This window comes from Mesocricetus auratus, unplaced genomic scaffold (assembly GCF_017639785.1).
Source record: "Mesocricetus auratus isolate SY011 unplaced genomic scaffold, BCM_Maur_2.0 Super-Scaffold_100691, whole genome shotgun sequence".
NCBI lineage: Eukaryota > Metazoa > Chordata > Mammalia > Rodentia > Cricetidae > Mesocricetus > Mesocricetus auratus.
In genome coordinates, this window is record NW_024429267.1 from 624,937 (window position 1) to 648,809 (window position 23,873).

General features: G+C 42.5%; 1 protein-coding gene across 8 annotated transcripts in view; it reads right to left on the minus strand.

Annotated features, from left to right (window-relative positions):
• Window positions 1-7,142: 7,142 nt before the first annotated feature.
• Window positions 7,143-23,873, minus strand: part of Lrrc49 (leucine rich repeat containing 49) — a 103,345-nt gene continuing 86,614 nt past the window's right edge. For all 8 annotated transcript variants that reach the window (XM_040739675.1, XM_040739673.1, XM_040739678.1 and 5 more), the window contains 4 exons: window positions 23,550-23,735; window positions 19,684-19,793; window positions 13,307-13,460; window positions 7,143-7,804 (listed from right to left, as the gene is read on the minus strand). In XM_040739675.1, the coding sequence (XP_040595609.1) occupies window positions 7,601-7,804; window positions 13,307-13,460; window positions 19,684-19,793; window positions 23,550-23,735 (654 nt within the window). In that variant the 3' untranslated portion in view covers window positions 7,143-7,600. The remainder of the gene's footprint in view (window positions 7,805-13,306; window positions 13,461-19,683; window positions 19,794-23,549; window positions 23,736-23,873) is intronic.

Consider the following 23,873-nt stretch of genomic DNA (forward strand, 5'->3'; position numbering starts at 1 on the left):
TCTAACTCCTTCCAGAATAAGCACTCCAACAGCTCGTTTCTCTAGATCCCATCTGGTGAGTGTTCCACTCCTGCACAATCATACACAGGCCAACCAAGCCTTTAGCCCACAGGCCTTTGGGAGGCAATGGAAGATTCAAACCACAGCAATGCTTAGGAAAAATTTGCCTCAGAATAAACTGTAATCTTAAAAATTACAACTGAAGCCGGGTGTTGGTGGCACACACCTTTAATCCCAGCACTCGGGAGGCAGAGGCAGGCGAATCTCTGTGAGTTTGAGGCCAGCTTGGTCTACAGAGCAAGTTCCAGGACAGCCTCCAGAACAATACAGAGAAACCCTGTCTTGAAAAACAAAAACAAAATTACAACTAAGAAGTATTTAAATACATAAATATGACATATAGCATGATAATAGTCATGGTTTGAGAGCCTCTCCAGTTTATTGCACTCAATAAGTCTTCTAAAAAATTTATTTGCAAGCAGATTCTAAAATTTAAAGGGAACTACAAGAGACAGATTAGCTAAAGCAACTTAAAAAAGTTCAAAGTATTATAATACTTGTTTCCAAAACTTACATAGAGATGCAATAATCAAGACAATGCAGGATTTGTGTTAAAAAATGAAAAGGGGACAAAATGGCAATGAAAAAGAAATCTATGCAATATATACAAGTCAATGATGGGCTTTGCCTTTTCTTTTTAAATATCAAGGCAGTTCAATGTGGGGAAAGAAAACCCTTTGAAATAGTCTGTCTTGGAAAAACTGGGCTTCTACAAATGAGGGAAAATGAAGTGAATATCTAGCTCACAGCATTCACAAAGAAAATTCCAAGTTGAGCATGGCAGATGCATATGTGACCCCACAGGACTTGGGAGCTGAGGCAGTAGGATCACAATTTTGAGTCCAGCTTGAGCTACAGTATTGAGTTTTAATTCAGCCTGGATTACCTTATCCCAAAACAAAAATTCTACCAATACAAGAGGTTTAAGGTGTAATCAGCACAAATATAAAGCTTCTAGAAGGGAAGTGTGATCTGCACATTTGAGGTAGGAAAAGCATTTTTAGGGAGATCCTAGAAATCACTCAGTATTGAAGCGCATGCTCTGCTGCTGTATCTAGAACCCATAGAGGATTTGTGTAAACAATACTGTGGAGAGCTCAAGGCATATATATATATATATATATATATATATATATATATATATATATATATATAGCGGGTCACAGTCCTGAACATTTCACAAAGGATTTAAAGATGACCACAAAGCACACAAAAATGTGCCCCACAGAACTTCACATCAGGGAAAATACGATTAAGGCAGCAATGAAATGTTTGGAAAGCCACATGAGAATAGCTCACATTGCTTTTGAAGCTCACGACAAATTCGGACAAAAGTGCACACTTCTTGGAGCCTCTACCCTTTGCTTTTGCTGGAGGCTGTGGAGACTTGTCTAGCCACGATGAAAAATGTATGGCCATTCCTTCTAAAATTAAACTTGCAGATACTTTGCGATGAGCAGTTGTGCTGCAGAAAAGGACTCCTTCAAAAATGTCTTTACCTGCCAGAGCCCCAGGCTGGAAACAGCCCAGTGGAATAGAAAATCAAATTGCGATATGTTTATACCAAGCAACATAAATCAATGGATTAGCAATGCATAACACAACACAGTTGGTTCTCAAAGCACTGTGTTGGGTAGGAGAAGCCAGAGCAGGAAGAGAGTATTGCTGCGTGGTTCCATTCCCAGTGGAGAATTACAGTCGTAGCTGCTTTCACAGGAGAGCAGGGGTTGCCTAGAAAGAACTGAAGGGAGCAGGATGTTATGTTTTCAAGTTGCACCAAATTGTGTACTTACTGCATTCTACTGTATACTAGTTTGCTTTCTACCACTGTAATAAACATTATGACCAAATGTAACTTGGGGTGTAGAGGTGGTGTTTAGTTTACACATTCTGATCAGCCAATCACTGAGGAAAGTCAGGGAAGGAACTCAAGCAGGAGCAGAAGCAGGAGCCATTGCAGAGTGCTGCATGCTGGCTTGCTCCTCGTGGCTTGCCCAGCCTGCCCTTTTATACCACCCAGGACCAACTGGCCAGCGATAGCACCAACTATAGTGGGCCAATCCCTCACACATCAATCATCAATCGAGAAAAGGACTCAAAGACATACCCACAAGCTGATCTCAGGGAGGCAATTTTTCAGTTGAAGTTCCCTCTTACCCACGAGACTCTAGCTCATTTCAAGTTGCTAAAAATATAACAAGCACAACCTTCTGTAAACCATGTCTTAATACAAATTCTTTGAGCAATCTTTCCTCTGCACAAAAGTCAACAATTTAGTATACAATACATACACACAACCTGGAACACACACATAAGCACACGCATACAACCTGGCATATAAACAAATACACACACACACAGGCACACACACAAAACCTTGTATAAGCACATGAATACACACATACACACAACTTGGCTTATATACACAAACACACACATAGAACCACACACACACACACACACATTTACTTTCACACAGCTGTAGCTGGAATTTTCTTTGGGTCACTAACCAGCTCCCAAATAAAGACAGGGAAACTTAATTATTAATTACGAATGCTCAGCCTTAGCTTAGGCTTGTCCCACTAGCTCTTTTAACTTATCTACGGCTTGTCTTCTTTCATTCTGCATGTCCTACATTCCTGCTTCCTCCGTGTCTGGCTGGCCGCCCCCCCCGTGTCTCCCTGACATCTCCATGAGCTTAAATTCCTCTTCCTATTTACTCTCCCTGCCCAGAATTCCTGCCTATACTCCCCTCCTCCTTTGCTATTGGCTGTGCAGCTTTTTATTAGACCAATCAGACACCTTAATCAGACAAGGTGAAACAGCAAACCATCTTCAGATGATTAAGCAAATGCAACACATGGCTAAATATTCAGAAACACACAACAGGTTACAAAAACTGGAAACTTTAGCTGTCAGTGATGGTAGAAGAATCTGGTGATGACTAATTATAAAGTGATGTGACAATGGTGAATACAGCCAGAGAATCCTGTGAACCTTGTGTCCCACAGCAACAGGTATATTCCACAGGAAGCTCTTAATGTCCACTAGCAGTGAAAGAAATATGCCGGGACCCAACCTACAGAGGAATCACAAACAATAACAAAAAGGTAACAACTACTGCCATCAACAAGGATGATCCTCAGAAAAACTAAAAAGAACATGTAAGGGAAAAGAACTGCGTGTGATTTATACAAACTTGGAAAATATAAAACTCAATTAAATAAACTCCCTATGCATTTATGCATAACAGGAATAGTAGGGAAACAGGAATGGATAATCAGCATGAAATTCAATACAGTGGTTACCTTTAGGGAGGGAAGGAAGGGGCTCAGGGGCTCCTTCTCTGTTTGTAATATGTTATTTTAAGAACCTGAGGCAAATGTGGAAAATATTAAGATCTGTTATGCTTGGTGGTGGAGCCGGGTATTTATTTGAGATACTATTCGGCGTGCATTTCTGCATGCTGAAATATTTCAAGATAAACACTAAGAAGGACTCAGTTCTCTTACTCCTGAAGTTCAGAGGTACCATAATAAGGAATTCCATTTCATTGTCTCCTAAATGAATAATTACTCGGCTCCCCTAGGAGTGCACTTATTCTCTGGGACTTTGAACACACTTTGACTCTTTCAAGAAAGGATTCGAAGGTAGCTTGCAAGAAAGGGCACATACCAAGAACCAGGAAGACATAAATATAAGTAGAAGGTCAGGATCAAAGATAACAAATATTCCATCAATACTGGTTACCACAGTGGTTGTGATCAAGTTTCCAACTTGGCTCAGAATTTCTTGGCAACAGTAACCACCACTCCATCTTGAGCTGACCCAGAAAAGCGGGCTAGGAAAACTAACCTTTGTTCTCCATGGTTTAAAATTAATATTTTCCTGAGCAGTCTTCTCTCTCTCACTTTGTATTTGCTTTGTTGAATTCAAGCCTGGGTTTACACAAAGAAGAGAGGACTGGGGCATGTTTAGGTCTATCAGGTGAGCTTGGGATGAGAGTAAAGCAGGGCCAGGGAAAGGATTCAATCTGTGACGTGCTTGCCATGCAAGGATGAGGACCCAAGGCGTTCAATCCTTAGCACCCACAGTAATCAGTCAAGGATGAAGGTGGACCTGTAATTTGTAATTGCATCTGTAATCCCAGCTCTGGGGAGACGGACATGGGAGGACCCCTGAGACTCACTGGCCAGCCAGTCTAGGCAAACTGCAAACTCCAGATCCAGTGAGAGAATTCGTTTCAAAAAATAAGATAGGGAGTGATACCAACTTCTGACCTTCACACTCATGTGCACTAACCTACACACACATATATGAGCACAACCCCTCACACACATATAAAATACAGGAATACGTGAATTATTACCAACCCTAAATAAGCTTAATTGTGATCAAAAAGCAAAAAGCAAAAACCACTGCGATATGACTACATTAAGAAATATAAGAAAAGCCAGTAAACTAACTCTCTTAAATATAAAGATAACATGACACCTGCTGTTAAATGTTGACGGTTGCAGATTTTATAATTTAGTTCAGTCCATGCTTCTCCCTCCGCCTCTCACTTCTTATAAGCACTCCCACTCAATGTCTGCGCTTGGATGTTTGGCCACCATCTGTTCCTCCTCTGGATTTGATGCTCCATGCACCACTGCCTCTCATCTCAGTGGATGGCTTGTAGGTCTCCCCAAGCCAAACCCCTAGCATTATCATTCACCCTTGTCTCCCCTACTCCACATCCCACCAATCAGGAAATCTTATTGCCTCTGCCTCTAAAATAAATCTGAACACAGCCACTTCCTGACAACCCCTACCACTGCCATCTAGATCCATCACTATCTCTTCCTAGATGGGTACAGTGCCCACCCAGTATGGCCTCCCTAACTTCATTCTTGCACTTGACACCTCAAGTTGATCAGCCGCACGTCATTGGTAAGAACATGGCCAGTAATTTTATACTTTTCATGTATCCTCGCTATATAGCAGTGTGCATGTGCTCCTACATATTTCATGCTAGTATTTATACTTCAGGTCCATCAGTTTTCTATACATAGAGACATGCTGGAAAATTATAAGTTCCCAACACAACAAAACATAAAAGCAGATCAAAAAGACCACAGGCAACAAGTATTCTTGAGGTTGATGAGATGGCTGGGCTGGTAAAGGTACTTGCCATCGACCCCGATGACCTGAGTTCAATCCCTGGGACCTACATAGGATAAAAGATACTAACACACCAGTTGTCATCTGACCTCTGCACACACAACTTTGTGTATGTACAAGCACAAGTGCATGCACACACAATAAACAAATATATGTGACACACAGAATAATGTAAAGCACACAATGTCACAAATGACTTTTCTTGGCAGTGAATAGAGCCCCTGCCTTCTAGTTTGGGGCTGAAATATGCTTGGCTGAGCTGTCAAACCTCTCCCTGCCTCAGCTGTTCAGATAGGTATAGCTAGAATGCATGTATTAAGTTGTTGGTGACAATGAGAGGGTACCTGCAATGGTTCTTGAGCAATCTAAAAGACTGCTCAAGGAATCTTGGTTGTTGTAGTCATTATCATTTAGCAAGGAGAATATGCATCTTAGAGCATCCCCTGGCAGGGTTGTGCTGGTCCACATACCAGGCATTTGGGAAGTGGAGAGGTGGTACCAGCTCCAGCCTCAGCCCTGTAGCAGTTAAGTAACTTTAGATCCAATGGCACACTCTGTAAGTACCCAGGATCTGATTGTTGAAGCTGAACATGGATGCATGCGCTATCTCCCTAACGAGGGGAGCTGGGTGTTTCTACTTTGGGGGTAGCCACGAGCTCAACGTCTGCTTGAGATCACATTAAGAAGCAAAGTAACCCTGTGGCACATAAAAACCTGGGGTGGAGAGGTCTGCCATCTGCTCTCCTCACCTGAAAAGTCCTGGAAATCCCAAGAGGAAAGAGATATTTGTTGCATGGGTCTCTGCTGGCTCCCAACAGAGGACTCTGGGTCACCTGGTGGTCCTTTCATTCTGAGGTGATTATTGTCACCTCAGCACTCCAGTGAGCAAATGAGTCTGGAGAGTAGAGCCTGATAGATACATGAGAGAGAAAGCTGTGTCTAAGAAACCATGCTTAGAAAAGATGGAAGGAAAGAGACTGCTTCACCTTTCCGAGATTCTCACCAAAGGAATAATTACTCCCCCCATCTGTTTAGCATGATTTAAGGCGAGTCCACCTTCCTGAGGGGTGGTCACCTAGCCAGGTGATTAACAGCCCAGCTGGAGTTCGGGTCTCCATCCAGGCCAGGGGTAGATTCCATTCTCTTGACCTGAAGACAATGGCTTTCCCTTAATGGTTCTGTACGGCAATGAGGAAAACGAGGTGCAGGTGGGTCCCAAGCTGGTAAGGCAGAAACTCAGATGCTGAAACACTAACCCAGGATAGTGACTTAAAAGTGTGTGTTCAGAAATACCATATTAACTGCTAAGCTGGAACACTTGTGGATGGGAAGGGCCGACAGAGATCACAGGGGCTCTCTTGGGACTGCAATAGCAGCACTCGGCTTCCTGCCGGGCCTCTGCCTGGCTTTTTGTCTTACATCTCCTCTTTTGTTCTCCCACATCTGGTGTTCTTACTGACACAACTGCTCTTAGGCAAAAATCTGAGCATGTCATTGAGTTCCCTGATTGACAAGTAGGATTGGCATCCTGGGGTTGTATCATCCACTGTTCTCACCAGAATGGACTAGCCCAAACCCCTTGTTGTCTTACTCACCTGCTTGCTTTTCAGTCTTAACTTGAAAACTAAGAGTCTTCCACCCATCCCTAATATTTCTGAAGGGTGAGTACACATGGGTGCCTATCAGGAGACCCAAAGTGATCAACAACAGGAGGAAACGCCTTTCAAAGATGTGCGTTACATACATGACTGCATCTTACATTCTCTCCAGAGTCCTGGAGACCAAGCATCCTCTTCCTGTGCTCAACTGTCTTCACATTTTCAGCCCACAGTGAGTCCCTGTGGTACCCTGGGGTACCTAGACAAGCCTCTTCCCATAGAGGTGCTGAACAGCAGGCACACAAGACATTGGACTTTTTCTTTTTTTTAAACTAATGTATTTATTCTTCACTCATAAAAAAGAACATATGCTTAGCTTTGAAATCATGACATGAAATAAAAAGGCAAAAAAAGGAGAAATGTCTTGGCTGGAGGTTGGTGGAAGCATCTTCTGCTAGCCTGTTGCCCACACTGTGTGCTTGGGGCTGGAGCAGGCAGGCACACAGTCACAGAGGGAGCTGAAGAAGCATTCAGACCCAGCAGCCAGGCCTCCTCCCATGGCCGCTTGGTTTCCCAAGGTTGTGTGGTCAGCATGCATGGGAAAGTAGTCCTCCCTCTCTCCTGCCTTCCTCCTTCCTCAACAGTGCAGGCAGCGAGGCTTTGGTGCCACTCTTTCTAGTCTGTGGGATAGTGGTGCTGTTTCAACATGCCTAACCTGCATCTTGCCAAATTTTTAAAAAGCTCCAGTTGCCCAAATCATCCGGAAGCAGGAGCCATCCCTATTTCTGGTCGGTGATCTGCTGCAGGCAGAGCTTCATGTAGGAATCCTTGCTGCGGATTTCTATGACGGCGTCCCTGACAAGCTCAATGAACATCTGCGGCCACAGCTTCTGCAGAGCCTCGTTTTTCATGTTGATGGCCGTGGCTTCCTTCACAAGGTCTTCTACATACATCTTACAGAACTTCTTCTTTTCCTTTATTTCCTGGTAAGAAAAATTGACATTAAATCATAACTAATCCAAAAGCTAAGACAATAATTAACAGAACCAGAGAAGCTTGGAATAATCTATTCTGCATGCTCCATGCCTCTCCTGTCCTGTTTCTTCAGGCTAGGAATTCTTTCCAGCAGCTACTGACACAGGGCTCTGCTTCAGTACACAGCAAACAAGGCCTTGCTGCTTTGCAGTCCTCTGCCTCTGTTGAGCATGGTGCTTTCCAGAGGTGTAAGTGTTGGGTGCTGATGCTGACCATTCAAAATAGCCTGGTGTTAGCTAGTATGTATAATCCTTTATACTTTGAATTTACTCTCTAGTATAGACATACAGAACATCACACTGTAGCCTAGACTATTTAGATGAAGTTTGAGACAAGTGCCTAGAGAGGAAGAGCTGTCACAAGCCTTGGACCCACACCATACCCTCGAAAGAACTGCATTCTTGCTCAGCTTCTGGGCCTGGCAGTCTAAAGATGAGAAAGCTGCTTCTAAACACAACAGGGTGAGCTCGGAGTCAGAGGGTATCTGGGCATTCATCTCCAATTTCATCAGGGGTGCTTAATGAAGTTATCCTATTGGGTAGACGTCTCAGTGGTAGACGTTTTTAGTCTAGTATATTTGAAGGCCCTGAGTCTGATTCCCAACACACATACACAGTATTTATTTTGTCTACTGATATTAGAGGGAAAAATCATTGAGATACATGTGATGATGAGAATTGTATCATAGGTAACATGCTGATCAAGGTGGGAAGGTTAAATGTTGACAAGAAACTTAAGAAAAAGATCCATTTAAACTTCAAACTCAAAACACAAAAATTCTAAGATGAATCAAATTTTAAAAAGTGATATCATTGCTGAAGGAAATGGTTAGTGAGCAATGAGCCAGTGTCTGGAGAGGAGAGTCCCTGTACTAGGCTGTCAAGCTGTCTTCAGGAAGCACAGGAAATAGCAGGAGAATGCAGGCTACGCACCCAGGAGGTCTCAGTTCTCCAGGTGGCTGTCAAGAACTCATTATATGACCCTAAACAATTCTTGAGCTTCTAGTTTTCCTCGCCTGTCTTAGAGAACTGGATCTTTAAAGTCCCTTAAATCTCCTTTAGATGAGGCAGGAGGATGAATGGATGGGTGAGACTCAAGCAACAGGACGTGTAATGAAAGGGATTGTTTAGCCTGATTTGCGAGCAACTCACCTCCATTAATTTCCCAGCCACTCAGTGTGCACAGGAGAGAAAGACAGCCCTTTTGCTGCACCAGTGTAAGTACTTTTCAAGATGTGGGGTGCTGGGGGAAGAGAAGGAATGCTGGGCTGGGAGTCAGGAGACAGTGATTAAGGGACTTGGGCAAGGTCTCCCAGGTAATAAGTGGTAATCAGGGCTCAAGGCCAAGTCTCTGGCTAGCTTGGTGCTTGTCCCAAAGTGTCACGTGGCTTCAGATTTCTTCCTTTGCCTTTGAGCTTTCTCAGAATAAGAGCCCATGTCTCCTGGGTTACTTCCTCATTGCATTTTTATCGAACAAGCCACTTTAATCCAGACTTTGTTTGTTTGATTCTGCTGAAGCTGTTTCCATTAAAAATGACCTTGGCTGCCAAATTTATTTAAAAAAAACCTCCCTGTATAGTTGGTCACTTGGAGTGTTCAAAAGTTACACCTACCCACCAAGGCCGTAAGACTTCATCTTTTTATAAAAAGAACTTCAAAGTTTTAATTTTTAAACTTAGACTTTGATCTTGAATTAATGTTTTGTTGTATAGTATGGATGGGTTTAGTACAGTTTCGTCAGGATTATTTATGACATAGACAGTTTGTAGTGGCTGCCGTCTGCCTAAGTCTCCCATGTATGTGCAGAGTTGCTCTGGTTCTGTGTTGTTCACTGTCTGTCTAGTCCCATCTTGCCTTAACTGCAATGTTGTTCTGGTTAGTTCTTGTCAACTTGACACAATCCAGAAATATCTGGGGACAAGGACCTCAATAGAGAAATTGCCTCCCTTAGATTGACCCGTAGGCAAGTCTATAGGCCAGTTTCTTGATGAATGATTGATGTGGGATGTTCAAACGCATCGTGGGCTGTGCCACATCTGGGCTGGTTGTCCTGGTGGCATCAGAAAACAGACTAAGGAAGTCATTGGGAGCAAGTCAAAGGGAACCTTCCTCCATGGCCTCAGTTCAGTTCCTGCCTCTAGTTTCCCACCGTGAGTTCCTGCTCTGACTCCCTGGGTGAAGAACTAAAGGCTGTAAGATGAAGCAACCCTTTCCTCCCCAAGATGCTTTTACCACAGCAATGGAAACTTAACAAGGACACACACCCTTGTCATAGTTTCTTGGCATCTGGCATAGCCAGGGTTCTAGTTGTATCTGATAACTTTTAGGATTAAACAACCCTGTACTTGAACTTAGAACTTCATAATATTCACTTTATAACACCGAATGCTTTATCTTTGGATATAAACATTTCAGTTCTTCTTTAGTGACCTGCCACACAATTTCTATTTCCCCTAATAAGGGCATGCATGTGCGTGCTTGTGCAAATATCCAACCCAAAGACTCATCTCATGTGCTTTCCTCCTGCGCTCTCCACTTTGCTCTGAGGCAGGGTTTCTCACTGAATCTGGAGTTCAGTGATTCAGTAAAACTAGCTGGCCAAGAAACTCCAGGAAACCTCCTACTTCTATCTGCTCAGTGCTAGGATTACAGGGCACACTACATTGGTTTGGAGAGCCAAGAGCAAGCCTTCATGCTTATGAGGCAAGGACTTATGAGGTGTCTTCTGTTCCCAGCTTATGCATAGTTTCATAGTATATCAGTTTATTATTTATTTTTAAACTAAGTGGTATCCTATTTTAAATTTATTTCTACACTGGTTGTAAAGTATGTAATTTATGTAATGTTCTTCTGTTTGGGTTCCTACATGTGAGTGCAAGGCCCATTGTCACTAAAGGAGGGCATCAGATCCCCTGGAGCTGGACCTAAAAGTGGTTGTGAACTAGGAACCAAAGGCAGGTCCTCTGCAAGAACAGTATAGGATCCTAACTTCTGAGCTTTTATTTTATTTTTTTTAAATACCAGCCCCGACTTGGTATTTTAAAAGGATTTTTGCATCAGTCTTTTTTTCTCCTCACAATTTTGGTGAATTTAGGAGTCAGAGTTGTGCTGTCTACCTTGAAAAACCAAGATTTTTCCTTTTTAAGCATCCCTCAACAAACTAAAAATTAAAAGGCAGAATGACCCGCTTTTTGAGGTCACTGACTTGGTAGTTTTCCTCATGAAATTGTCTCTGCTTGCATCTAGCAGTTTTATTTTTTCTAATTTTTTTCATGAGAATTTTTATATTTAGACTTTCTAAACATATATGTTAATTTATTTGACTCACAGGACCAACTATCCTTAGGAAAAGGGCCCATAATCCTGGCAGCTTGGCTTTTATTTTCCTTGTCTGGCAAAACCAGGAAGTCCTTATTAGCTAACAGTTATGTTCTCAGCTGTTTCCTCCCGTCTTCACATTTGACGCTGTTCAATTACTGCATGTGTGTGAATATGAGTGGTGTCAGGAATGAAGCCACGGCCCTGTGCACTTAGGCAAGTGTTCCTCTGAGTGTACTGGGCCTCCCAACTAGAACTTAGGCAGAATCTGAGCATCCTTCAGGATGCTGCAGAAACTTGTTAGATGAGGTGCCCAAGGGTCTCAGGCTGTTACCCACAGACTTCTATGGGTTCCAAAGATGCCTAGGATTGAGAGCAGGTTAAGGGGAAGTGGGAAAACAGAAGATCCAGTTAAGATCCAATAATTAAAGGAAGTGCTGAGCCCTCCCCACGTTGTAAGCGTTTCGGGCTTATCTGGATGGAACAGGAGCGGGTCAAGTATTCTGGCACTTGGGAGTCACAGAATGCTGAGTGTCACACAGCTCAGATGGAAAGGTATCCTGGAGCCAAGGACCACCACAGGTTGCAGTAAGCTTAGCTGCTTACAGCCCAGCCTCAGGGAAAGGCTTCCCTAGTGTTTCGGCTCCACTCTGGCAGGACAGGGTCTTCCAGTTGGGGATGTTCACCTAGTGTAGAAGATTTGCTCTGCAGGAGGTTTCTCTGGTGAAGTTGCTACAGTTCAGCTCTGCTCCAATAGAGCAGAGAGTGGAGAGCAGGGAGTAGAGTGTAACAACTCTGCTCTGCCAAGGGAAGGTTTCCCGGGCAAGTGTTACAGCCCTGCTCACTCTGCTCTCCTCTGCTCTGCCCAGGGTCGCCTCTGCTCCTTCGAAAGGGTTTATTGGAAGGAAGCAGCTGGACCGGCCAAGCTGAACATACACAGGGTTTATATAGGGATTTTTGAGGACGGTTAAGTTTTTCCAGGATAGGGATTGGTCTGATTTCTGAGCTCAGATTGGCTAGAGCTCTGCTCGAGGATTGGTTAGTTTTCTGCACAGGATTAAGGTCAGATTTGGCTCTGGTTTCAGAGCCAAAGTGTGTTTCTTTCTTTGGTCCTTTTTAGCCTTTTGCCTCCAATTTTAGGGCCAGGGTGCATTTCTTTCACTGACTCAGATTCCAGGGACAAAGTGTGTCTCTTTGGCTCTGCTCAGGGTGTGTTCCTTTGACTGGCCCCCTTTCCCTACATACGTCTTTTCCACTATGGCACTAGTTAGTACACTCTGCTGCTAGGTGCCCTGGCTTTTCAGCCACTCCTTAACACAGTTTAGAGCTGCCAGATGAGCATGTGAAAGGCTGCTGTTTTACTTCTAGTTTATACATACAATTGTGAGTCAATCAATCTCTCTCTCACTCTCTGTTTATATCTAACTTGTCTGAAGAGCTACAGAGATTGAAATAGATCTCATACAGTGCCTTAGACATGTCATTAGATGCTCCTTAAATGTGCCTACTCTTTCTTGCTCTTTCATCTTCTGTCACCTCACAACTTTGCCACAACATGGTACTCTCCTGCAGTTTAGGCAACACGCTTCTTCAGCTATCTGGTGAGTGCCATCAAGGCAGGCATTACACGCCTGTGGATCTGGCCACCACCACAATGCTGCACCCTTCAGTAAACCTCACACAAGAAGCACATGCTTACTCCATGATCTTCTGGCTAAGAAGCTCTGCTGGGAACAAAGTAGCCATACAGTGTGATTAGGAAATCCACACTAGAGAATGAAATGCATAAACTAAACACCAAAAGCCAAGCCAAGAGCTCTGGAGTGGAGATTCTGCTGTGCCCTGACACCAGCTGGATAAAATCTGAGGAAGCCTCTCTCCTTTTCTCTTAATCTAGGCAGATCAGAGGTATGGGTCCTCTTTTAGTATGGATTTGGGGGCAGCTTTCTTTTGAAGATGGTTTTGTTGAGATGGAGACACGGGAGCCAGAGGCTCTCACTCACAGGCTTGCCGACCTCCCAGTCCCTGCTGGTATTGTTTCTAGCACTGTGTGTAGGAGGAGGAAGTGCACAATCTCTAATCCCATGCAGCGTTGACTATAGCGGCGCTAAACCCACAGAGCACGTGGTGTACCTCTAGCTTCTCATGGTAGAATTCTCTGGTGGTGTAATTCAGGGTGGCACGATTTGAGTTTTCCCCCATGAGCCTTTTGCTGTCGCTGGTCTCCTCATTGATAATGCCAGGTTTTTTACCTTTGCTTTCTAGTAGATATCGGAATTGTTTTTTCCTGCAGAAGACAGTAAAGGGGCTCAGAGTTATTTATCAGAGTAAAAAGATTATGTGCAATTTTTTGCTGGCTTCAGAGGGAGTTCATGCTTTGTTGAATGCCAGGTCTGTGAGTCTGAGTGGTTAGTATTTGATGTACATTATCTGCTTTGTTTGAGACACAGGTCACCATCATAGCCCAGGATGGACTCAAACTCCCAATCCTCCTGTCTCAGCCTCCTGAGAACTAGCTTTCTGGCTTGTGACAGCTTGTTGAGTCCCACCACATCTTTTTGTTCTGTAACTGCCAAACATCAACATTAACAAGTCTCAAACATCTCTACAATGAGAACAAAGAAGAAACAATTCAAAAACTGAATCAAATCATAAACCAACTAAAGAAGTGAAGGACCAAGCCACACAATTTTTATACTTATAAAACATGTTAGTTTGTATGTATAACCATATACATAGCTCACAGTTCCTTTATTCGCCTGAGTTGTGTTCCTAGCTAGAAAAATCAAATCTGGTGTGGAGTTAACTTCAGCAAAAGCAAAACTGAAAGCAGGGAATCTCCACAGGTGCTGGCAGGAGGCCAAGGGATCATGGCTATAGATACTGTGGGATACAAAGGGAAACACCAATGGAGACTGGAGCATCACAGGGCTGTTTGCCAGAATCCCACCCAGCCCACCTGGCTGCAGCTCCTCATATGTGAGCATGAGCATCACAGAACTGTGGTCCCCGAGACCCACACATCCCGCCTGGCTGCAGCTCCTCATATGTGAGCATGAGCATCACAGAACTGTGGTCCCCGAGACCCACACATCCTGCCTGGCTGCAGCTCCTCTAAAGTGAGCATCACAGAGCTGTGATCCCGGAATCCCACCCAGCCCACCTGGCTGCAGCTCCTCATATGTGAGCATGAGCATCACAGAACTGTGGGCCCCAAGACCCACACATCCCGCCTGGCTGCAGCTCTGGTACGTGAACATCACAGAGCTGTCAGCCAGAATTTCACTGATCACCCCTGGCTGCAGCTCCTCTAAAGTGAGCATCACAGAGCTGTGATCCCGGAATCCCACCCATCCCACCTGGCTGCAGCTCCTCATATGTGAGCATGAGCATCACAGAACTGTGGTCCCGGAATCCCACCCAGCCCACCTGGCTGCAGCTCCTCATATGTAAGCATGAGCATCACAGAGCTGTGATCCCGGAATCCCACCCATCCCACCTGGCTGCAGCTCCTCATATGTGAGCATGAGCATCACAGAGCTGTGGTCCCCGAGACCCACACATCCCACCTGGCTGCAGCTCCTCATATGTGAGCATGAGCATCACAGAACTGTGGTCCCCGAGACCCACACATCCCACCTGGCTGCAGCTCCTCATATGTGAGCATGAGCATCACAGAGCTGTGATCCCGGAATCCCACCCATCCCACCTGGCTGCAGCTCCTCATATGTGAGCATGAGCATCACAGAACTGTGGTCCCCGAGACCCACACATCCTGCCTGGCTGCAGCTCCTCTAAGGTGAGCATCACAGAGCTGTCTGCCAAAATCTCACTGATCACACCTGCCTGCGGCTCCACTACTCAGGGTGTTTCTAAGAGGACTTAAAATACAGCTTTATTGGGAACAAATGACTAGGAGTAGAAAATTTTAAAACTTTTTTCTTCTTTTTTCTCATTTAAAAGTATAGTGATATATTTTTAGAAAACTGGGAAATATAAATTTTGAAAAGTTTAAGGAAATAGTCTACATCTTATAATTCTATATAAACATCTAGTGTTTGCACTCAACATATTTCAAGACAGCTACAATTCCTGTGACTGAATGGTAGTCAGTCCATTTTATGAGATGTTTGGGGCACACATTTCTCACTGGTGTAAAGAAATCAGAGAGTTAATGGAGATCTGTATTTGCTCTTAGGCTTTTTTTAAACTGACTTTTTAAAAAATTACAAAAGCAATGTACACACATATTTTATATAACTTTTTAAACTTGTGTGTGTGTGTGTGTGTGTGTGTGTGTGTGTGTGTGTGTGTGTGTGTGTGTACTTGAGTGAAGATTCAGATTCCAGAGGAGGCCACAAGGGAGTGTTGGATCTCCTGGAGCTAGAATCACGTGCGATTCTAACTTGCCCTAAGTGGGTGCTGGGAATTGATCTTAATCCTCTGCAAGAGCAGTGTGTACTCTTAACCACCGAGATGTTCCTCTGGCCCCTTCTATAACCTTTATTAGATTTTTAAAATTAAGAGCTCCATTTTATTTTGAATATTTTTCCATTTAACTTTCTTCCGGGTTATGTTGCTGTTCTTTTTTCAATTTTCTGAAATAAATATTTAAATCACTAATTTTCACTCCTTATTCTTTCTAATATTTCCAGTTCGAGGCTAACGTGTTTCTCTTTAGCACTACCATTACTGATCCTACAAGTCTGTCCATGCAGTATTTTCATTGTATTTCAGTACAAGATACTTGATTAATCCATTAGGTAATTCCCTTTGACTTGTGGGTTACTGAGAAATTCATCTCTTTACTTCCAAATACAAAGGCATTTTCTAGTTGTCCTTTGTAACTGGGTTAAAGCTTCATTGCATTTTGAATAGAAAACACGGTCCATGTGGTTTAGTTCTTTGTAATCTGTTGACATTTGCTTTGTGGATGGTCAACTTGAATAACGGTTCCATCCCTCCCTCCTCCTTTTCCCCCTGTCTTCTCTTCCTCCCTTTCCTTTCTCTTCAGCTTTCCCTTCTCCAATTCTTGGAAACATGCTACTAAATCTTTGGAACTGGGTGCTGGTGAGACAGCTCAGTGGATAAGAACAATAACTGCTTTTGCAGAGGACTAGGGCTTGATTCTCAGCAACTATATGGTAGATAACAACCATTGGTAATTCCAGTTCATGGTTCCAAAACCCTCTTCTGTCCTCTGAGGATGCTGCACTCATGTGGTACAGATATACATGCAGGCAGAGCATTCATACACATAAAATAAAAATACACCTTTAAAAACAATGACAATATCAAAGAAACCCGCCCCCCCAACCTTTCAAACTGTGGGTATTAAGGGTATTTGTATACTAATAAGATGGTGAGAGGCTCAAGAACCTAGATAGTTTTAGGAGGGGCTGGGTACCCAAAGACAGGGCACTCCTATTTGGCCTCTAATACTCTGGCCTAGTTCGGCCTGATGCAGTGTCTCAGTTCATTATAGTACACTGTGGTAACTTCCAATAGTTTAAAGCTGAGTAGGCTTACACAGGGGAGTGAATTATGTCTTTACTCATCAACTCCTTTTTCACATTCTTTTTAAATGTTATATTGCCTTCTGAGTCCTCCCACTGCTTTTGCTTTCCTTAGGGAGTTTTCTAGGTTCTCGAAGTGAAGCCTCTTTCATTACTTTCTAGTCTTTCTCATCTTTTGGTAAATATACTAAAGACATGTATATCATTTCCTCTCGGTGCAGTTTTGGCCACATCCCACAGAGTTCTAGTTGTCAAAAATACTCATATATTTAGTATTTCAGCTTTAATTTCTCCCACAATTCAAAACAGTTGGAATACTTTTAAAGTGCAGTATGACACAGAGCACAAAAATGCTGTACCAGGACCCACTACTTTGTATACTAACCTGAAAATTAGTAAGAAAAGAAAGCACTTTCAAAATACTTCTTAAAAATGAGAATATTTTTTAAAGAACAATATAAACAGCAAAAACTAAAGAGAATTCAAGCAGTACGCATACATATGCAATTAAAAATCTATATACTTTGGCATACTATTGGCCCTCTTTCCTATTCAACACTTAGGGGTAATTGTTCTCTTATAAAAGAACAAACAAACAAAAAACAAAAGCAAATATTTAAAAAGTATCCAGAGTATTTCTGAACTATATGCCCCATTTCTCAAAACTTGGAGCCTGCCACATGACTGTTGGATACTTGGCACTTTCTGCTCTGGAACACCACAACCTGCTCTAGCTACATTTCTTTACTGTGACAGACAGCATGACCAAAAGCAACTTTGGGGTGAAAGGGTTTATTTGGCTTATACACCCAGGTCTCAATCTGAAGGAAGTTTGGACATGGACTCACAACAGGAACCTGGAAACAGGCACCATGGAAGAACACCACTAAATCGTTTGTTCTTTAGCTCAGCTAGCTTTCTTATAGGCATGGTGCCATTTAGAGTGGGCGGGGCCCTCTCACATCAATCATCAATCAAGACAGTCTCTCACAGACACGGCCACAGGCCAATCTGATCCAGGAAACTCTTCAGTTGAGGGTTGCTCTTCCCGAGTGACTCTAGGGTGTATCAAATGGAAGCTAAACAATAAGACACACCCACTGTTTCATATAGGAACTGCTAATCATTTTTACAGCTACAAGTAATTGGTTTTGTTCTACTAATGGACATTTACTATTTTGTTACAAATACAGGATGGAAATCCCTAGACACATGTTTATATTCATGTGATATAATTTCTAGAAAGAAATTCTGCTCAGTGAAAAGGTTAAGTCAACAGGGGCGGTTACTATGTTAGGTCTTACTGAGTTGCTATGAAAAGAACCACAGCACTGGCCATCACAGACAATAACACGAGGACCCACCATACGACACTGCATAAATTATACCCATGAAGTCAGCTCACTATTTTAAAATTTGCATGGATATAGCTTTGAATGGGGTCAAATGGGCTCTCTTTTGTTATTTTTCCAACTGCACCAAGATAAATTTTTGGCTATCTCAACTCCTTAGTAACACAGCCTTAGTAGCAACTCAACTTCTTGTGCTCCTGTGACTCCCTGGAGTAGTCATACCATACTAGCTACATGTTTCTGTTGTTTCCACAGAGCTGCACCTCCATGCTCCTAACTCACCACATCTCATTATTTTCAGCCTGTAGAATATCAATCAGAAACAATAATCTATATGAGTGTGAGTGTGGTCTTTAAGTACACAGAGATTTTATTTGATTTAAGGTGTGTTTGGCCTCTACAAACATCCCATACATGCTTGGATACATTTTCATAATCTGACTTTGGGCATGATGTTCTGGGAACAAAGTTTGACATATATTTACCTGATAAGCTATAAAAAATCCTTCATATTTTCTAATTTTAATTTATTTAATCTGATTTATGTTGCCTTTTTATTTCTAAGTTATTAAATCTCTAAATACAATGCATAAATATTTATTCAGAAGAGCATAATCTTCATTGATTTCTGTCTAAACTATCACTTCTTAATTCAATACCTCCACAGTATTTTTGTATCCCCCCAAATATTTTTGTGTATTAGTGTATGGGGGATGATGGACTGTATGTGAGTGTGTGTGTGTGTGTGTGTGTGTGTGTGTGTGTGTGTGTGTGTGTAGGCCAGAAGTTGACATCTGGATGCCTTCTTCAGTTGCTTCTTCATCTTATTTTGAGACAGGCTCTCTCACTCAACCTGGAGGTTATGATCTCAGATGGACAGGTTGGCCAGTGACAGGGACTGCCTGTTTCTGTCCCTCAGTTCTGGAGTTATACATATGCTGCCACACCCAATTCTTACATGGGTGCTGGGGATCTGAACTCATATCTTCATGTTTGTTCAGCAAGCACTTTACCCCCAGGATATTTTTACTTCAGAATAATTCTGTGGTTGTAGAAAGGATTTACATTGATCCATCAAATGCACTTGAATATGATTTGAATTCAGAGCCAAACTATCCTGTTTATAATTCTTTTTAAAAACAGATCTCTTTCCCCATATTCTAAACCTAAAAGCTCCCTATTCATTCCCAAAGAAATAGATTAAACTGGGAGCTTTTCCAGTGTTCTTCTCAATACAGCTAGTCTCTACCCCAGTCCTCTTGCTGCACCCCACAGACTGAAATTTAATTGTTTGTGTGCATCTTTAGCTTTTCGACTATAACCACAGGAGAACACGGACTAAGTTTAATTATGGCCAGCTACAAGATAAGCCTAGGGTGTGTTGTCTGCATGATACAGAAGTGGACAGTTAAGAGGTATTTCTAGCCGGGCCTTGGTGACACACACCTTTAATCCCAGCACTTGGGAGGCAGAGGCAGGCAGATCTCTGTGAGTTTGAGGCCAGCCTGGTCTACAAAGTGAGTGCCAGGACAGCCTCCAAAGCAATACAGAGAAACCCGGTCTCAAAAAACCAAAAAGAAAAGGAAAAAAAAACCAGAGGCATTTCTAGAGCAGCAGTAATCTACAAAGAAGTCAGGGTTACCTGGCATCACCCAGAATTGAAATCACGCGGTACTGAGGCAACTCAGAAGATGCCACATGGGCTAGAATTCCAAAAAGCCGTTCAGCCATTATCATGTCATTTTGTGTCACCTGAAAAGAAACGGTAGAGAAGGATAAAAAATGGCATTGCTTCTTAGCTGGATATAACAAATACAGTTCCAAAGAAGTGTCTAGATTCCACATTTCTTTTAGCACTGGGAAGTACACTTCCCTAGACTCTGGAAGAGTCTTCATGGAGATTCTGCTTTTTCCTGAGTCTGACCACAAAGAAGATGTTCAAATGTGACTCCTGAAAGTTGACTTGGGGCTGATGAGTCAGCTCTGACTTAGAAGTCATGTTTCCTGAGGACTGCACTTGAAGTACCTTAAATTTGTATGGGATGTTTTCCGTTTTCTTTCTTTTTTTCATGTTTATATGTGCATGGTAAACATGCATGCATGGCCACATGTTTTCAGGTATGTGAGCACATGTGCATGTGGCTATATGTGTGCATATGTGCATGTACCTGTGGAAGCCCAAGGCTGATGTCAGTAATCTTCCTCAAGTTCTTCCACAAAATTCTGAAGCAGGGTCTCCATCAAACCCAGAACTCACCAATACTCTCACTCTCGCTAGCCATCTTACTCCAGGATCCCACCTTGCCTTCAAGACTGGAATTACAGGTGGGTATTTATGTGGATTCTGGGGATTCAAATTCCAGTCTTCTTGTTTGCCATCTCCCTGTTCTCTTAGAGAATATTTTAAAAAGGAATCCAGAGCTTCTTGAGTTAGGCTGACTTAGAGAGGAATGCCAAAGGGGGAGATTCATCTTAACAAGATGCTGCTCATGCCTTGCTCTGAGCAAGGATCATTTTGTCCCTTCCTTGAGAGATGGAATGCTTACTAGACTAGCAGAGATACTCCAGTGCATTCTAAACCCATGGCACCCTTTTCCCTATAAAGAATAACAGTCATGTATCTACTCAGACAACTCATCTCTGTGTTAATCAGGAAAGTACTGAAAGATTCAGGTGTGGTGACACACATCTGTCATCCTAGCTCCTGGGAGGCTGAAGTAGGAATATGTCAGTTCAAGGACAGCCTTGTGCTACATAGCGTGACCTTGCCCCAAACAAACAAACAGCTAAAGGCAAGACTTAGATTAATATGTGGATATATTTAATATAAAACTGGGATAAAACAGCATTAGAATTTGATATTATAACCCTTCTAGTACCTTTTCAGATTTGAGTTTTTTGAGACAGGGTCTCACTTTGTAGCTCTAGCAAGCATAGAACTTACTATGTAGACAAGACCACCTGTCTCTGCCTCTTGAGTGCTAAGATTAAAAGTATGCATTGTTTCCAGCCCCTCCTAGTATTTTTATAGTTATAAATGTTTAATAGATTTTTTTAAATGCTGTTTGATTTTAATTCTATTATCATGACATTAGAAAGATTAATTTTAAAAATTAATATAAAACATGGTGACCTACGTTTTCAATAGTTGATTCAATACCAGGACCCATGTTGTCACCTCAGAAACATTTGGAAACATCTGGCCTGGTTAGGGGTGCTACTGACATCTAATGCACAGAGTCACAGACGCTACTAAATGTTTTAAATGCACAAGAGAACTGTCACAACAGTTATCTGCCCCAGTGTCAGCAGGACAGAAGCTGAGAAAGCCTTTATCTTTGTGTAAACAGTTCTGGATTAAAAAAAAAACGAGGGGCCACCTATTTATTTATTTAGAGAGAGTGTCTGTGTGTGGAACATGAATACTGTCCCAGTGTGTAGATATACTCACCAGTGCACTTACACAGAGAGGACAGAGGATGATGTCAAGTGTCTCCCATGTCACTCTCAATCTGCTGTCTATGAGGCAGGCTCTTATTCAGCCTGGATCTTGCAGTTTCAGGTAGACAGGCTGGACAGCAAGTCCCCAGAACCTACCCTTCTCTGTCTTACCCATCTCTATGGTTCCAGATATGTGCTGCCATGCTTAACTTTTACATGGGTTTAAAGCTCTATACTCAAGTTCTCATACTTGAACAGCCAGCACTCTTCAGACTGAACCATCTCTGCAGTGTCCCCTGTCTTTTAGCACCATAAGATGGGGTATCCCAGCAAACTTCTTGTCTCAGCCTCTCCACTGTTGGAAGAGCAGGAGTGTGTGTGTTTGTGGTATGTTACAGAAGAATCTTTTGAGGAAAAGCCCCTGCAGTTCACATGTAATTCATACACACTGTATTTACATCAACCAGTGTAGACTGGTTCTTCCCTATCCTGAATGTTCACAGTTGGGATGTGCTCCTCAAAGCCTTCCTTTAGCTGACAACTAAATTGTCTGGTCCAACACAGTCACCTAGTGGCCACTGCAGGCCACTGCTCCATCTTCTCGATGCTCATCATTCAATTCTACTTCTAGGAGAGGCTCTATTACAGAAGGCAAAGTATAAATGTAGTGTATATGGTATAAAATGGCAAGACTATGGGAGAAGAATATTCTTCAGGTATTTTAATAAAATATCAGACATCTATGGCACTGAATTTTCTACAAGCTAAACCACAACACTAAGTTATTTCCGTTTAATTCCCTGTACAATTACAATACTAATTTTGGCAGTTCTGTAGTAATGCACATCCCCACGGCTGGGTAAATCACTATTTATAGCTAATTAGCACACCCAGTTAGGCCATTAATGAGGAAGAATCCTTCACTAGCAACCCAGAGAACCTGTGTATTGTATTTCCAGTCCAGACTAACTTAGAAAACCCTCCCACTAATTACCAGGCCCTACAAGAGCTACAAGTTCTGTCTCATGAAGGACCGAAGGGCACACAAGTCTGAACGTAGACTCCCATGAACAGCTGGGGTACTTTTAGTCACTTTAACAGAAGACTGACACTATGGCCCCGGGCCTACTATGATTGAGGTATGGTATGGCTGCTTTTGACACTGACCTGTATCTCTACACTACTAACAATATGGTGAATATTTTTTGAGGTGTAGGCCAGAAGCAGCTGTGGTGTCCTGGCTGTGAAGCAATACTGCCCCAGCAAAGCTGACTCCAGTTCATCTTCTAATAGGGAAGTCTTCTGAACTTCAAAGGGCACCATCATGAGACTAACAACAACTGAAAGATGACTTCCCTTTGTAAGGTTATTTAGCTTCAATAGCAAGAGAAGCTTAGGCCCTCCCGCCCCCAATTAATATCTAAAAAGAACACAGTCTTTGAGTTGCTGAGGGATTAGACTTGGGACAAACTCAGAAAAATCTATCTAAAAATAGCTTTCTATTAATAATTTTCCAGTTATTCAGCTCAGACCTGAGTTATCCCACATCATGCCACAGCAGCCATGACCAACTATTAACAGAGCAGTACAGATGTGAGCTTAGGTTTTTCTCTCTCCACTTTATTCTTCCCTTCTTTATTAGTGGACATTAAACTTGACTTCTCTATTCTTTCTTACATACCATAGTCTGCAGAGCATTTTGAAAAGTAAAAAGGTTGCCTTACCTGGAAAAGTTACATTATTTTCTTTTTTCAATGTCATTTCCTTTCAAAGTTTCACTTCTCTGAATGCTCCCAAATATCAGGAAAAGCAGCTACTATTCACTAGGGACAACATCTGTTTACTGCTTCCGATCCTGTGCTCATGGGCATGTGTGTGCACATGTGTGCATGCATGCACATGTGTTGCCTGTGCATGTTTTTTTTATTCTTAATATTTTGAGTGCTGGGATTTTTATTATTAAGAAACTGTTTTTGGACAGTTCTATCACAGTTAGGTTTTCAGCTGTGTGTAGTCAGGAGCTCTGTTGAGCAGAAGCTCATTCTGCAGTCTGCTTTGCTTTCTTACCTCTGTTCCATTTATTTTCTGCATGCTGAAGTGACTGAGTCTAAATAGCACATAGTATTTCCAGAGTGTAAAGTTGACCACTGGGTTTCCCTGAGGATCGATTGTCAACTGGTCAACCCGACGAAGCTGGGCTAGGGCGTTGAACTGCTGCAGCATTACAAGATTGGTCTCCTTGAATTTAAGGTGCTGCAATAATAAACCACACACAAGGTCTTTGCTTGGAGTTTAAACACCTTAATCACTAACATTAATACTTCACAGGCCATTTCCCATGGAACTCTGTAAGCTTCAGGCTTAGTAAACACATTTCAGTCACATTAAATC